Source organism: Anguilla anguilla, chromosome 6, assembly GCF_013347855.1.
Source record: "Anguilla anguilla isolate fAngAng1 chromosome 6, fAngAng1.pri, whole genome shotgun sequence".
Lineage (NCBI taxonomy): Eukaryota > Metazoa > Chordata > Actinopteri > Anguilliformes > Anguillidae > Anguilla > Anguilla anguilla.
This window is the reverse complement of record NC_049206.1, coordinates 52141140-52158567: the sequence shown is the minus strand read 5'-3', so window position 1 is coordinate 52158567 and position 17428 is coordinate 52141140. Positions and strand designations below refer to the sequence as shown.

Below are 17428 nucleotides of genomic sequence, written 5' to 3'. Positions count from 1 at the left end.
TTTGGGTTTTTAGATCCAAATAAACTTCCTTTTGTTTGGTGGTGGTGGGGAGGGGGCTTCTTTAAGGATTTTCTTGGGGTACGCACCAGTTCCACGCAACAGACAGTAGTGAGATTTGGAATCAATAAGCGTTCATTATTAATGAGGCCCTGGCTTTATTGGCAGGATGCGGGGATCCATTAACTCCTCGTCTTACCTCCTGCTTTCACCCGCCTCTGACCTTCCCTCGGTCAATTACGACCTGACGGAGGCTCAGCGGAGATAGACTCCGTCCTGTCTGACATTGACTGACTGCGCTCAGTGTCTTTAATTGGGCTGGAGTAAAGACGTTTTGAGGAGAAGAAAAGAAATAGAAAAAAATTTGATGAATGGCGAAAAGAAATAGGTGAACGACAGTCAAATACCATCTTAAAGCATGAATGTTGCAAAGTGCATCTAAACACATTTTATTAAGTCTACACAACAAATGCTCCTTGTTAAATCAACTCTGATAAGAGTACTTTCAATTTCTGTAGACAGATCCATTTCTATACATTTAAGTACACCTATTATGATGCCACTGCAGAACTAAGGATCGCTGTGCTTTACCTGTACAGTATTGTGCACTTTAAGAGCTCTTATGACCTGGCAGGAGTATAATAATATGCTGTCTAACCCAGCGCTAATACCCAATGCTGTGCATCCTTTGGGGCTTGTAGTCATGGCAACAGTCCCCCCTCACCCCTAGTTGTCCCCAACTCCAAAAGTGCCTTCTGGGAAGGTTGTGCGCTTGTGTGCTCCATGGGGAACATCTAACTATGCCAACAAACACAGCAAACCCAGCCCAGGAGATAGGCTAAACAAACTGCGCTCCATCTATCGCTGCCTCCGTTTCCGCTAAATGCAATCGTCTCTAAACCGCCTGGTGGAAATGGCAGCCAGCCATTTTCAATCAGAGGAACCATCCATCCATCCATCCATCCATTATCTATACCTGCTTATTCCTGGTCAGGGTCGCGGGGTCAGAGAAGATAATGGGTTGCAATGGGTTGGAAATTGTACAAAATATTTATTTTACATCATTTATTTTCATAATCATTTTTAATTGCACATTTTCGGCCCAGCCAAAGTTAGATATTCAGCAGCATGAGTCCGGCAAGAGGTCACAAGAGGTCAGTTCATTAGAGGTCATCTTCCCGGGCATTCTCCCATCACTCACTGTGGGCCAAACTTTCCAGCAATGCATGTGCATGCATGCACATATGCTCACATGTGCATACACGCACACACATGCACATACACGCGCGCGCACACACACACACAGAAAAAAAGACACACACACACACACACACACACACACACACACAGTGATCACACCTTTGCTCGCTTGCTAGACTCCTCCTCCCAGTCCACATCCAGATCTTCATCATCTACGACCGATGAGCTGAACAGGGACTGCCCCGGCAAGATGCTTTTTGACCCAAATTCAAAGCACTTCCTCTTCCTGGGGTTACTCCCATCATGCCCTGGGGCAGGGTCGCGACCCTGGCCCGTCTCAGAGCTCGCCCTCTCGCTGACCGCAGCCTCGGGCTTCTCGGGTCCTTCCTCAGAGCAAGCCGTGAAGGAGAAGCGCGACAGCCTGGCCAGGGTGGCGGGGGCCACTCTGGCCCCGGGGGTTTGGGGGTGCGTGGGCTGCCCCCCAGGGGCCGCGCCGCCCAGCCTCTGCAGCAGCTGCAGACGCCTCTGCTCCTGGGCTCCGCCCTCGTCCCCCGCCGGAGCTCGACCCTCTCTCCCCTCGCCCCGGTCACCTGACCCCGCGGGCAGGTGGTCTTTTTCCTCCGGTGTGGCTTTGTGCCTCAGTTTCTTGAGAGCTCTGCTGCCCTCTGCTGGCTGCTCTGTGCCACTTCGCTTCTCGCTGTTTCCCTCTGGTTTTTTTGCCTGCCCGGCCGGGACAGCAGCCTCCTCTTGAAATCCTGCACCTCCGAGCGCTCCGTCTGCGGAGACGCCCCTCCCCTTCCCTGTCGTTTCCTCCCCTGGCCCTGGAACGGGGTCCCTGTAGACCCCGTCTCCCAGCGCCCTCTCAGGGGGACTGCTGTGGTGCTCTCCGTGGGCCATTCTCTCTCTCGGCCTGAAGGTGAAGGAGGAGAGTTTGGTCCGCAGGGCCTCGGGGGCCCCCTCCGTCTCCGGGGCCCCCCGGTCCTCGGCGGGAAAATCGTGAGGGGCGCGGCTCTTCTTCGAGGATCGCTTTTTCGCGGCTACGGGAGTGCTGTGCGAGGGCGGGGCATCTGAGGAGAACAAGAGCTCAAGATTGTCTGTGCAATCTGCACTTCCACCACCAGAGGTGCCGCTCATCTCTGCCGCTCTACCCTCCTCCTGCTGGGACGAATCGCTGATCTTTTTGAGCCTTTTCCCTCTGAGGCTCTTGGAAACCTTTTCAACGACAGAGTCCGATTCGTCTCTCGCGGCTGCCGGTGTGTTCTTACGATTGGACGGAACAGCTTCATCTGTGTTTTTAACGGGCGCTTCATCCGTTGTGGACTTCCTTCCTTTCTCAGGCAAAGGGTCTCTGTGACTGGGCGACGAAGCACGGCCCTCTGGTATGACTCCGGCGCCAGATGAGGCATTCTGGGAAGACGGCGTGATTGGCGATAACCCTGAGGGGCCGGACAGTGAATGAAACCAGTCGAGCCCGCTATCGGCCCCGGCGTTCCTCTGGGGTCCATCTTGGGTCGACTGCAGGGAGTTGGTTTCCTGAGCCGCGCAGCTGTTTCTGATAGCATTCAGCCCGTTTTCACCGGGGGGTGTCCCTGTTTGTGAGCCATTACCTTGACTAAAGAGAAGAGAGCAAATCAGGAAGCATTAGGACCCTTCACTATCCGAAAGAAAACATTGCATTACTTTTTGTCAAACGAACTGTACTTCACACCACAAGGTCTACATCAGATGTTCTGGTATTTTGCTACCCCTTTTCCAGGCGTAACCAAACTTGCTCTGCGTGTCGGTACCGTGAGAGCCGGTCCAGTTCTTTTGTGAGGAGGTGGTTGAGGCCCAGGCCCTCCAGTATCATCTCACACTGTGTCCTGTACTGCTGCCTGGGGTCATCAGGGAAAGAGGTGTGCAGAGCATTCACATCTCCCAGGAGAGCGCCACCCTGTGGCATAAAAGTGATATTCACATATGCTCCTAAATCAATCTAACTTGATGAATTCAAATGCAAAATGACAACTATAATTTCATTGGTTGAAATGATGTACATCACTGGCAAAAAAAAATTCAGCCATCGCTAAGCTACCTGCATGGAGCACTCCATGACAGAAACGACGACGACGGCGTCCTCCACCGTGACAGTATCCCTAAACATCAACCTGGCGTGAGCTGAGGACAAGAAAAAAACCCAATTACTCAGGCCTGCCAATGTTCAATAATACCATAATACACAGCTTTAATACCCATTCTCTGGCTCCAATACCACTGACTGTATCCAATCACAGAGTCAAATTGCAATTAGCATGCATGCGAGCTTAGGTCGCTAATTCTGGAGCTTTCCCGCTGACCCTCGGCGAGCCGGCCCAGGCTCTCCAGCATGCGGATGGTGGTCCGGGCCGCGTTCCTGCCGTCGCTCTGCCTCTGCGCCTGGTAGTAGCGCACCAGGACGGCGTCGGCCTCCTCCGACATCCCGGGCTGAAAGCTCTTCGCCAGGCAGAAGTAGGCCTTCATCTTCTCCATGCTCCACACGGACTCGCTCTTACTCGGGCCACCTGGGGGCGACAGAGAGCTGAAAGTGAGCGCGGTACTGCCACAGTGTGCTTGGGGTGGCATAACTGCTGGGCTTGTAACAGGTAAAGTGAGAGAATGTGAGGAACTGAAAGGATCATTTGGTGGCCGGATAAAATATATGCAGATTATGAAACTGGCGCAAGACGCAACAGTTAATACGATAGCCTCTCTCCAATAAAGGGCGTGGGACCGTGATTCATACAGTAAGTCAGAGATGGTATCTTAAAAAGAACAAAGAGAGCTTAGATGCCATGAGGACGACTACACAGTCAGACAGAGGTGATCTGATAGATGTAGTTGCCTCACATGGGTTGGTTTTGCAAACAGACTTATTTTATTAGAGTATTTCAAACCCCTCAGACTACAGGCGAACGGCTGTAATAGGGTCCACCGGACCCTGACCTTTGTTCTGCAGGATGAAGGAGGAGATGATTCTGTCCCACTCCGGGTTCTTGGTGTCCAGCAGGACCAGGACCAGGTCGAAGCGGCTCAGCAGCGGGCTGGCCAGCGCCACGTTCACCGACACCGAGACGTTGGGGTCGTACTGGCCCTTCGGGTTGGTCGCTGCGAGGATGGTGGTCCTGGTGTTGAGCTTACATACCATGCTGAACACGAGAGACGGGGGGGGGGGGGGGGGGGGTGGGCGGGCAGAGGGAGGGAGAGATGGGGAGGAGAGACAAAGAGGGGAGGGAGAGAGAGACAGGTCAGAGGGGGGAGGGAGAGAGAGAGCAGACAGAAAAGGGGAAAATGAGGAGGGGAGAGAGAGAGAGAGGCAGGGGGAGACAGAGTGAGAGAGAGAATGACAGAGGGGAGAGGGAGGGAGAGAGCGAGAGAGAGAGAAAGAGAGATGGGGAGAGACGGGGGGAGAGAGAGCAAGACAGAAGGCAAAAATGAGGAGGGGAGATACGAGAAAGAAAGCGTGTGAGAGGGACAGAGACAGAGAGAGGAGAAAGAGCATGAGCGAGAGAAAAGAGCCGGGATTACCATCTACAACGGAGAATAGAGGAAATATTATCTCTTCCCACTTGACAGCCTCAGCCCATTCTGTTCCCCACACAGAGGATGTTCCCACACCCTGCTCTGCTCTGCTCTGCGTCTTCGAGTCAGAACTGCCTCAGTTTGACGTGCCGAGCTAATAAAATATACAATATCTTCTTTCCAATGTCAGCATTTTACACTCCGTATGAGAGCCATTTTCAGTGCTGTTCCCAGAGACTCCCTCCTCTGGCCCTGGTCACTTTCACAGAGTGGGCAGGGTGGTGGCTGCAAACTCTGTAATGTCTCTGGAATGTGCTGATCTCCAGCACTACTGCTTTAGGTGTACTGTGCTTTTTGAACAGTCTCAGTATAATACTGCTGTAGCGGTTATGTTAGCTTAGCATAGACCACAGTTCCTCAGGCATGGTCTCGGACAGCCGCGGGGTCAGAATGACTTTGTTCACACCCAAGAAATCAGGTGAAGGGAATTGCCCGTGTCATCACCTTCATTGACTGACCAATCAAGTGTTAAGTAAGAATGTAAAACACAACACACTTAACTCTCCAGGCCCAAGGTTTATGTGCTGGAAGGTTTATGTACTGTATAATGTGTGATGCTGGGTGCTGTTGAACGGTCTCAGTGGACGCTAATGTACCGCTCATGCTAGCGTAACACTCATGATAGCCTAGCGCTCATGCTAGCGTAGCGCTCATACTAGCATAGCACTCATGCTAGCATAGCGTTCATGCTAACATAGTGCTCATGCTAGCGTAGTGCTCATGCTAATATAGTGCTCATGCTAGCGCAGCGCTCATGCTAGCGCAGGCTCTCCTCACCCGGCTTTGGCCACGCTGATGGTCTGCTGCTCCATGGCCTCGTGGATGCTGGTGCGGTCGTGCTCCTTGATGCTGTTGAACTCGTCGATGCAGCACAGCCCCCCGTCCGACAGCACCAGCGCCCCCGCCTCCAGGTGCCACTCCCCGCCGTCCTTCACTGCCGCCACAGTCAGCCCTGGGGTGACAGGGGTGCGCAGAGAACAGCAATGCGGTTTCCCAAAACGCCCACGCTCCACAATTACAAAATCACAACTATATAAATACTAATTTAGTCCTTATAGAAACCACTTACAATTTCACCATCAGTATTACTGTACACACAAACCCCTGCCTCCATCGTCAGTGGAGCAATGGAGGTTTAAAAGGGCAAGACCAGTAGATAACTCATGTCTGTCACATCAGCATTAGAACAATGGCCTTACAGTTGTTTACTCACCAACAATAGTTACATTCAGATCATATACATGCATAATCCATGAACAGGCCATGTTCCTCTACCCTCTTGTTTAAAATGGAAGCTGCAGAGACCTGCGTTTGTGGAGCCTATCCCAGCCGTGAGGACGGACCGTGGTGTGATCTTGGCAGCGTATTTCAGGAACTGAGACTTCCCCGTCCCTGGGTCTCCCACGAGGAGCAGGTGAGACTCGCCTGCACAAAAATCAAAAGGTTTGATCAAAAATCCTGATTTTCAAAAGACACACTTTTATGAGAATATGTGTAATTTTATTTCAAGACCAAGTACTGGTTAGTAGAGATTGTGTACCAGCAGAAAATGTTTTATCTTCACCTCTGCTCAAGACATTGCCCCTAATTTAAAGCATACTAACCTCTGACTTTGGTTCCCGAAACATCTACTCGTTGGACCCCCCCTGCCAAAACCATGGCGACAGCCAGCTTCACAACGTACAGCCCGAACACCTGTGGGCAAAGGCTCATCAGAACCTGGTTCCGGCCTGAAAGGAGAGGAAGAGGTGCTGGTGAGACAACTGTTCATACGGTCAGTATGATAAAGCCAGTGACTCTTTCAGCTGTAAAAACTACTCCTACCAAAGTAAGCCCAACAGTAAAGCGTGAAACACCTTTTATTAAAGTTTCATAAATTCCAACAGCAAATCTGCTCACATGAAAATACAGATCACCAAACTGATTAATTAGTAAGCACTAAAACTGGCCAAATGAAGTAAAGAGGTTCAGCAACACCCCTTTAATAGCACATTAGGCACCTGCTAAAGGATCATCTCTGAATTTTTCCCAGAACTCTTCAAACTCCTTCTGAATGTCGTCCAGGACCATGGCGGCCGTGGACTGATCATTGTTGACCTCAATGAAGTTTGCCTTCAGCACGATCTCCAGGTCACAGCGGGCGTCCGGATACAGGGGCTTCCAGCGCTGCCGGACGACACCGTACACCGTGATGTCATCTCCTGTGGAACACAACCGCAACCTGTGATGTCATCTCCTGTGGAACACAACCACAATCTGTGATGTCATCACAGACTTCAGTTACTCACTTTGTGGACTACAGCTCGTCAGGATCGCTCCCTAAACTCACTTTGACACCTGTGAAACACGACCCTGCAAATATGACGTCATCACCCGAGGGACACAATCATATGAATGGTTTTATAGCAGTGACCCCTGAAGGTCGATCGGGGGTCCACTAGTCTGCCTGTTCATTAAGGGCCTGACTTACCAACACCTTTACCACCACAACCTTTTAAGCACACAGAAAACCAATAACACGACCAAAGATTGGTCGTGTTATTTGTTTTGCACCGATCATTGGTTATTCGTTTTACATGTGCTCAAAAGGTGTGCACATATTAAAGGTCTTAGTCTTAGGTCCTAATTTACTGTTTTGTAAAGATTTGTCTGCGAGCCCGACTTGCAGACCAGGCAGTGGTAAGAAAGAGCAGCTGCCAGCACGCGCTGCACAGGACAGCTTGAGCTCGCCTGCCCTTCCCTGACTACGGCGCGGAGGGCGTGAAGACAGCAGTGCGAGCGCGATTTGGGGCGCTCCCAAATCCAAATTGGGCAGAAAGCAAAGGAAATCTTTAATTAGGACTCCTTAATTGAACCAGGAAGAGGCGCGTGCAGTCCCAGGGCGGCACGGGGGGGGCTTAGCGCCAGATGCTCCACGTTAGCACATTCGCGCAGCCGGGCTAATGAAGTCACTTTGAAGGAGACTCTGGGACCAGATGTTCGTCACGATCGATGGAAAACGAAGAAGGACAGCCGATGCGTCTGTGAAAGATTCACACGCTTCTCGGCAAATTGATTTAGATGTTTGAGGCTGACGCTACTCTGTCTAAGTGCGTTTCCGACTTACTCATAACTCGTATACAGTAAGGTTAGCTGGGAGTCAATATTTATACATAAACGTTAATAAATGTCAAACAAACAAAACCTGCAAGAGAAAATTTTCAAGAAAACTTAAATGCAATTTGTATGATTTCCCTTGGTTGTTTGATTTGGTGTAGAGCAAAATAAGAGCATGGAAACATCCTCAAACTGCAAATAAACAAATCGTTCAATCTGGCACAAGGCTACACTGGTCATTTTTACACTTTTTTTAAAAATGCTGAAAGTAAAATCACACGAACAGCATGAAATAAATTAACCGAAATGCTGGCAAGTACAAATGCTTTTTTGGATTACCTGTGTTAAGGATCAGTATCAAATCAGCATCTTTCTGTTGAAGTGTCCAGATGACACAGTTAGTTCCCGTGTAGGACTGAGTGTGCAGCCGGTCCACATAAGCAGCTCATAGAGCCGGAGCCAACGCCCCTCACCTGACTTACAGCTGTCCACCAGATCATCCTCCAGCACCACCGTCATTGAGCGGGGAATGCTGCCCACGGACAGCCTCTGGGCCTGCACAGGAGAGCAGACATTTACACACAGAACCTCTGGGCCTGCACAGGACAGCAGACATTCACACACAGAACCTCTGGGCCTGCACAGGAGAGCAGACATTCACACACAAAACCTCTGGGCCTGCACAGGACAGCAGACATTCACACACAGAACCTCTGGGCCTGCACAGGACAGCAGACATTTACACACAGAACTGTATGTCCTCAGCATCCCTCTCAACAGCACAACCTTTCCAGTCTTCACCCACCCTCTACTGAATGAGGCCGCCCCTCTCCGCGTGGATTTATACAGCTTTTCTCCTTGACCCACAGCGATATCGCAGTGAGTCTGTGGGTTATTTGTGAAGTAATCGCCAGTGAACTTTTTCTGGTTCCGTGAGCATTTCAGGAAAGTTAGGTCAAAAGCACAAAATAAGCAAGCAGGTTTCCCGGCTGTGCCTTTGACATTACTTTTTAAGGAACGCTATGAACAGCCTTTGAAAGTTTAGTTTTATTATGCCAGTTATTTAAAAGCGAACTTGAGAACGGTCCGTCGTTCAGGTTATTTGGGAAACTATAAACTTTCACTGAATCTGGAATTGCAATACATTGCAGAAAATAATTTAAATAAAAATGAAATGGATTCTTTAAAAATAATAATAATTGCAATGTCATTCATGAATATTTACCATAATTCTTTTCAGGACTAACCAAGAACCAGCAGGGGGCACTATCTGTCTGTACATGACTTGCCTGGAATGCGCTTCTGTGACTTTATTTGAAGAACATACATGTTCTAAACTAGTTTGGGTAAAGCTACGATCATACCGTCAACGAAAACGTAACCGGAACGTTCCCCAACGTTTCATGTGAGCCGGGTTCGGAGTCACCTGCTCCTGAATCTTGATCTCCTGGTAGTCCCTGCAGGCGGCTGGCGAGGAGGCTCCGCCCCCCAGGCAGGTGAACTTGTAGGAGGCGCAGCCGTCCTCGCTGGGGCAGCGGGTGGGCGGGGCGAAGCTGTAGAACTGCTCGAAATCCGCCCGCTCCGAGAACACGTGCCGGCACTTCCCGCACATGTAGTCGCGCTCGAACTCCAGCACCTTGGCGGCGCTGGTGCGGATGACCGTGCCCGTGACGGACAGGAAGTGGCCCACGTCCCGAGAGCGGGGGATGCGGTCCCGTGTCAGCTCGGGGCAGACGGGCAAACCTGAGGGGGGGGGAAGGCTTGTGTCACGTCAAACCTACAGACAGTCAGGTCATATTCTCCCCTTGATGTTTAACATTAAAGCTATAGATAACCAGGTCATATTCACCCCTAGGTGTTTAGAGATTTTTTTTAAGAAATCAATGGAAAACACCTCCCCCCATGTTGTTTCTGTACAAAATACCAACTGTATGACCAAATAACTCATGAATCTAGGCCAATTTCTACCTCAACTCCCCAAAACATTTTTGTCAATATGAATTTCTTACCACAGGTGGAGCCCTTTTTTCACCCACAAATTTCACCCATAGAAAGTAAGGTAAAGGCTTTCAGAAGAACATACTGGCTGCTGGATTTCCCACGATCATGAGGCAGACTATTCAATAGAGGTTTAATACTTTATTGCGATTCTAAAATAAAATCCACTCCAAACAGCATTTATTTTCATTTATTTATTTTTTTACAAATATGTAAAAATAAAAAAAATGTTTTTGCACATCACTATTTACGTTTAATTCAATATTTGACCACCAGGTGGCAATCTTTTTCCATTCTTGCAAAACAAGTGCCGCTTGTTCATTGTAATAACTTACATAACACAGATGCAAATATTAAGCATGTAATATATTTGTACAGAATTAAAATTAGGCAGATGTAACAGACACACAGAACTGTGTTATAATCAAAACATTAAAAGACAGGGTAAGCATCCGAGGGCATGAATCACAATTTAAATTTGAGACACAGAAATTAATTACGCAGATTAGCTTCATTCACGAGACAGTTTCCACAACATTGAGTCAGCCTCGCGTAACGTTATTTTGCATGCGAGTGAAAACTACGTTTTTAGCGAGTGATCATTCCGTTCTGAACTGGCGCGTGAGACACCCGCTGGCATGCCGACGCCGTCAGAGCAATTAAAGGTGACACCGCTCCTCGTTCATCCCCCGCAAATCCAATACAGAAATTAAACAAAGGTACCCATTTTCACACTGGCATTATTGCCTTGTACATATATCACTGGCCTTGAATCATAGCTCTTCCACATCTAACCTCTTTTTTCCTGTTTATTTCATTAAAAAAACAGTTTTTCTCTCAATGAGATTCTGTCTATTTTCGTATCGTGACAAGCTGTGGGCAGCGATATGGTCACGAGCTTCACACCTGAATGATACTCGTTAACCACAGAAACCACTCCAGGTTTGGATAAATATAGAAGACACATTTAATTCAGCATCGGTGCTTACCACAATCCCAGTTATTATTAACAGACGTATTGTTGAGAATATCTCCTAAGGACAGCAAGCAAGCATTATGCGAATTAGAGCCTGACCAATACCGTGGCTGTGCACAGCAATTTCCAGAAATGGATTCAGATGCTGCCACTTCAATCACAGACATCTGAGTCCTTGTGCTATTTGTAGAATGGCCTCTATATTCATACCACGTAACCAATCAGGGATAAGAATATCCATCGAGTCCTTCCTCTGGCTATTCTTTTCATTTCTGCATTCCCCGGAATAGCACACGCAACAGTAACCACTACTGCAAACATAATTAACCCTTTGAAGAGAAGGAATGTTTTCTCAAAATTCTAAGTCAGTGTTCTAGAACTCTGGCGCTTTCAATTACCAGTAGGGATTGTGACATCAGCATTAGAATATTCAGTTAAGAATATTATAATCAGATAACTGTGATCTCACGCCATAAAAGGGTTAATTGTTGTGCAGAACAAGCTGTAAAACATGTAGGTCAGTCCGGCTTAGAGCACGAATCCCAAAGAAAGTCAAGATGGAGGAGACAGTCAAATAACGGCTGATACCCCCCCCCCCGTCTGTCCAGTTCCACAACAGAGAACTTCTGCAGCTCAGCTCAACACCACTGTTCTTCTGAGCTGCATTCGCCTAGTTCCTACAGCACCCAGAACTCTCGCTTTTGTGGTGAGGGTGGGGTGAGAATTCATCGATCTTCTCCCAAAGGTCGATACTCTGCCTGCTGTGAGCAATGCCTTGTCAGGTCGGCCTGGCTGTTAGATCACGCTGGGCATCCTCTCCCATCTAACAGCTTCCTACTGTTTGCCAACATTTGCCTCCCTGCACCAGCAAAAAAAAAGCTCTCCAGAAAACCAAAGGCAGCGCTGCAGCCGCTACCTGTGTTCCCTTTCAAGGCAGCTTCCGTCGAAACACAGAGGATAAAATGTCAGTTTTTATGGTGCTAATTACCATAAAACGCTGCACTGCTGAAGATGTTAATGTTTGCCACGGGACAAAAGCAAAGTGCAGGGGGAAAAAAACTGAAAAAGTTCTTTGGTTGCAGAACAAGCAGTTCCTCCTGCTCACCGTTAAAACAGTCGAGGTGTGCGTTCTGCTGTGCAAAACACAATTAAAGTCGCCAGCGGCTCCAGGCATTGCTTTGATTGCAACCCTCAAAGATATCTGCTCAATTTCTCCATTAGTGCACAAGGAGCAAATAAACAGCAAAAAACCACCGCCCACACAATCACAAATTAGGATTCTCAACACGCAGGGATAGTGATGCACCCAAACAAAATAAGAAAGTGTGTGTGTGTGTGTGTGTGTGTGTCCACTGGGGTGGAGGACACTCCCCCTCTCTGGAACACAGGGCAAGAAGCAAGGAGACAACAAACAGGCAGAGAGACATTACCTGGTAGTGCCACTCACCTGAAATCCTTGCATGTAGATTCTGCTTAATTTTGCAGTCTTTCTGCTGTGGTAGCGACTGCGAGGCTGACACCGCTGCTCGGTGCAAAGCGTTATCAAACACCGCGAGCACCTCGCTGGGGAAGGCATTGAAGTACTCGCCCACCTCCATGTTGGCCTCAAACAGCGTCATGGCGTTCACCACCACGGGGTAGTGAGCATCTTCTTCTGGTTCTTGCAGAATGTTGAGGATGTCATTCTTGTGGTGTTCTAACACGTAAGACTCAAAAACCTGTCCAATCAAGGCTACCTGCTCAGGGTTTAGCAACATCTCGAATCTGCAGAGGCAAATACAAAAATGTCTTTTTTTTGTTGCAACCAGCAATACAGGCCTAACACAGAGAAACAGCCACGCAGGTACAAGGACTTTATTAGTTGCTGCTTTTAGAGCTAAATCTGCACAGTCATTCTCTGCTTCCTCTGTTTGTCTGAGCATGGCTATTCACGTCTTCATACAAAACTAACGCTACAGTAAAATAAAAAAGGGCAGTTAACTCGATAATTGTCTCTCGGCTACATTGACTGTAGCTACATGTTAATACAATCATCATTCTAGCCATAACGTTGACTACTTGATACAGCTATCCTTAAAATCAATAAATGAATGAATGAAGTTTAATTAAGGTCAGAATACGCAAACGAACTAGCTACTGCTTGCTGGCAGAAAGTTGCCTATGTGCCAATATTGCAATGACATCATCCAGACCGGAATAGCGCTATTTGGTTAACTCGATAAAAGTCGATACGGTCAGTCAACCGATGCACACAAGTGTGCATTTCCGTAGGCATCATACTGACATTATTTAGCTAACGTTGTTAGCCCAATCATAGTACTCCTTATGTGAGCTAGGATAGCTTAGATTGATGTGTAACCTGTTTGCTAACCAGAAAGATCCTCAGATGCAAAACAAACCACTTGTTGACATTATGCTAACTAATGAATTATGGCAGCAATGCTAACGTTAACAACAAATCAACCTACCGTTTTCTGATAGTTATGAATATCGTTAACGAGCGATAGTTTTTCGATATAAAAGAGATATCATTACTTTAAAGCTGCAACCAATTCACAGTTTCCCACTGTTACAGTGGCTGGTAGCTTACTTCCGAAACTGAAATCTGCCGCCAGTTTACATAATTCAACCATTTCCGGGGGAGGGGGGGTCGTAAACAAATGAAGTACAAAAATAATATAAGTTTATACAGTCTGGATCGTTACTGGTTATTAAACATATCTTTCAATTGTATTAAAATGTTAATTTGTGTCTGTTTTTAGTACATGTAATTTTTAATCTTACAGTCCCTTTGAACGTGAAGTACCCTACTTCATTCTAGATGGTATGTTCCCAGGGTCTATATTATTGCGCGTGTGCAAGAAAGTACTGGGAAGCGTTGTGTGACTGCAAATGTGAGTAGCTATGGACTGTAGGCCTACACTGAATTGTGAATGACCAGATGACACCAGATTTAAAAAATCAATTTTAGAAATCATGTTGCTACGCCATCTCCCAACCTTGTATGCTTTGGCTTGGCATTTACAAAATGGCACATTCGTAATAATGATTAATCATTTCACTAAACAGAAATTGTAATTACCAGTTGTTAAGTATGAAATTAGCTGGTTTTTAAGAATGTATACACCTGTTGAATATGCATGAGCTTTTCCATGTTTTTATATCTTGGTGTAATTAAAATTTTGTGGGGAGGCTGCTTTACAAACAGCGTTATATGCCAAAAAACCCATCATAGATCAGTGAATTTGGCTGTGCTGGTGGTGACCACATGCAAACAGCTGGTCTCACATGACTAGACTGGCCAACCAGCATGGCCATCACATTGCCAGGTGTACCACCAGAGCACCCGTTTGACCAGGTTTCTACCAGTTTGATAAAACAGCCAAGCTTGGAGCACCAATAGGAGCCATGCTGCTCTATGTTGTTTTTTTTTCAGTCCTTTACCTTATTTAAAAACTGAAGGGATTTCAGTAATTGCAACAACATATCAGATGGTAAAAAAAAGCTCTTTATGATTAAAATAAAGGAGAACGTTATTCATGCATTATCTAAACACTGGCACCACATTTCCCCTCTGTATTGTTCAGTCATTATTCACTTAATGTTATCCAATCTGAGCCTAACAACACACTAGTCATACTGTATTGAATTGAATTTTCTACATTTTAATTGTCTTTTGATTTTAACATACATTACTATTTAATAATGTAGGGTAATTATCTGCATTGTAATATAGTCGGGATGAGAGCTTCTGCTTAATGCTCATAACAACAACCATTGTTGCTGATGTTGTTGCTCATGTTGCTATTATTATAAATTATTCAACAAATTGGTACATAAAGGTTACAATAACATCCTTAAAGATAAGCATATCAATATACTTAGCAACAAGGAGAGCATACAGTATCTTCAAGTAGTCGATATACAGACTAAAAGCCATACAACGCAGGGTGTGAATCTCAGGACTGTCTGAATTGATTATATTTTCCTTTCCCTTTTCAAAACTGGGGTAATTTTCAGAGTGGGCGAATGAGTCACCAGAACAAGAATATTTCTTTTGATGCGGCATAATTGAGTAGGATTCACTATGCTGATGTACGAAATGGAAGGTGGTTTATTTTGCCTTTTAAAATGACTATTCAAAATGGATTTTTTTTAAAGGGACCATCTGATATGTGCTTTTAAATGGCTTCTTCTTTACCATTTACATGAAAAATGAAGACAATCATTTTTTGGTCAAACGGACAGACACTCTGTTGCCATTTGTTTGGGCAGAAGAAAAAATGACTAGATAGAGAAGTAATGGCATTCACTTTTATCTTTCAGAAGAGACATGTTTTAAGGGACCGTAATACTGTATGAAAATGAGATTTCTTTAGAAATTGCAAAATGTCCCATATTCTCAAGGGGATAAATAATTTTAATATACAAATCATTTATCCCCTTGATTATTTGCTACATAAACGTTCCATTAATAAGGGAAACTCCATAAGTAAATGTCACAATTATCATTTATTTTTTGTAGCATACACCAGTATAATATAAATATAAAATATGCCATTTATTTTAAAATTGGTGAGACATCATTAGATCTGTGTTGAGACAACCATACAAACAATTTATTTCTACCAAAATTGGTTATGCAGCTGTAGCAAACTCTCATTACGGTGCCATTCTAAAATAAGGTACAGAGAAAAGACAATACTGTATACTTTATTTAACAAATAATAATTAGCAGCATACGCACCACTCTTTATAAACTGCATAAAAGAAAATGTCAAACATACTTATTGTCACTGTACAAACAAGAAACCCATTCAGAGTGAAGTAATAAACAGAATGTAATGGTATATTATTAAATACAATGCTCTTTTAAATTTCTTTTAAGTTTTTTTTTCTTTTTTTTTTTTTGGTCGACATGCTCTTCAGTTGGAAAAAAGTCAGAAGGTGAAGTACTGGGCGAACCACTCCTGTCTCTGGGGGTCCGGGGAGGCTACGGGTGACTCTTCTGTTTCAGGAGGGCTGCACAGGGGGAGGGGGGGGGGCGCCAAAACAGTAGCCATTACGCAGTGTGACATAACGCAGAAGCAGCAGCAGCATACGGAACATGGCAGACATTTTACAGGCACTGTGGATTTGTTTGTATCTTTAATTCAAACCCCTGAAGGGAAGGTGTAATAAAAATGGTATCCGTGTTTTGTGAGTAGTAATGCAGGTCACGAGTCAACCTCTAATGCTCATCCGTGTTCCTCAGTGAATTTAAAACAAATGTATAAAGGTCTAAGCTTCTTTTTTAATAACCATTAAGTGCTATAAAATCCCTTTTCAACTATACTGTTAATACATTTGCATCTCCATAGATGATATGGAATCTGGAGCTTACAATACGTTAGTAATATTGATATTCTGAACCATAATGAGTAGAAACCTAACTTGTGGATTCTAATCTAATATTTTCATGCTTGATGATGGTGAGACAGTTAATGTAATGAATGGAGAGCATGACAGGACTGGTCTTAGTACAATGTGCGTCCAGATTACGACGCTGCCAACAATTACTGCAGATGGAAATGCACAGGTTTGTCACTTTGGCTGCATCTAAGGTCTCGTTCATCTATTTGGATGATTTTAGTTGATGGGAATTAGAATTCCTGCTGTTTCAGATATGGATCATGTCCGAATAAATAAAACCCTAGCTCATGGATCTCCAGGACAATGGGTGGACCCCTCAGAGCTTGTGTATTGCACTAGGAACTGGTCACTTAATAAATTTCAAATGGATGAAAGAGAATGAGGAGCATTAGTCAATCTTTCCACAACTTTCGTTATTTTAGCGAATGCATAGCTATTGCCATTTCAAGGGAAACTTTTGCTCACCCTTAAATCATGTGTATATTCCAGTACAGGTGGTGAGTTCCATCAGGAGCGAACGGACAGGTGACACAAGCATCAGGCCTGATTTAAAAAGTGATAACGATGATCCTTTGAATCCTTGTTGTGTAACCCGCAACACTATTTCACTATTCTAATATGGCTCCGACCTTCACCAGCCAAACTGGAAGGGATTTGATCAAATCTGTATATTCTGCGTGAATATGGCTCACCGTTATCATAGCCAGGGGTTTTTAGGGAAATTGCACCAAGGATTTTGTTTGAACAAATATGTGGAAGCATTAAAATGAAAACCTTAAATGTCACCCAGTGTTTGTGATTAATATTTTTCATAATTTTCCATAAAAAAATATTGGCTCTCTAATCCCTAAGAGGAGATGAATAATTAGAATTCCAAACAGAACAGAATGTTTCTCCTGGGGTTTACTCAGTCCAGTGAGTCCTGAGTAAAATTAATAGATCTTTCTTCATTTCAGTGATGCATATAAATTTTACCAGCCACTAATTTTGATTACACAATGTGACACTGGTGTTACCTACCGTTATATTAGGCCTATTACAAAAAAAACAAAAAAACATTGCAGCATCAACTATGAAGCTAATTTTGATTTATCCTGGGATAACTAATTTGTATATTCTATTAGAGTAGTCACTTATCAAATATATCACATA

The 17428-nt window shown here is 45.4% G+C and overlaps 2 protein-coding genes across 4 annotated transcripts in view; both read right to left on the bottom strand.

Moving 5' to 3' along the window:
- Window positions 1–430: 430 nt before the first annotated feature.
- mcm9 (minichromosome maintenance 9 homologous recombination repair factor) lies at window positions 431–13449 on the bottom strand. Its single transcript, XM_035420859.1, has 14 exons — window positions 13333–13449; window positions 12312–12628; window positions 9317–9633; window positions 8364–8445; window positions 6795–6995; window positions 6399–6524; window positions 6100–6219; window positions 5572–5746; window positions 4159–4361; window positions 3534–3737; window positions 3272–3354; window positions 2985–3130; window positions 1332–2809; window positions 431–1281 (listed from the first exon to the last, which is right to left on the bottom strand). The coding sequence occupies exons 2-13, from the start codon at window positions 12619–12621 to the stop codon at window positions 1351–1353; spliced, it is 3426 nt and encodes a 1141-aa protein (XP_035276750.1). The 5' UTR covers window positions 12622–12628; window positions 13333–13449; the 3' UTR covers window positions 431–1281; window positions 1332–1350.
- Window positions 13450–15357: 1908 nt separating this feature from the next.
- The window catches only part of fam184a (family with sequence similarity 184 member A), an 88659-nt gene continuing 86588 nt past the window's right edge, over window positions 15358–17428 (bottom strand). For all 3 annotated transcript variants that reach the window (XM_035423389.1, XM_035423392.1, XM_035423390.1), the window contains one exon: window positions 15358–15886. In XM_035423389.1, the coding sequence (XP_035279280.1) occupies window positions 15805–15886 (82 nt within the window). In that variant the 3' untranslated portion in view covers window positions 15358–15804. The remainder of the gene's footprint in view (window positions 15887–17428) is intronic.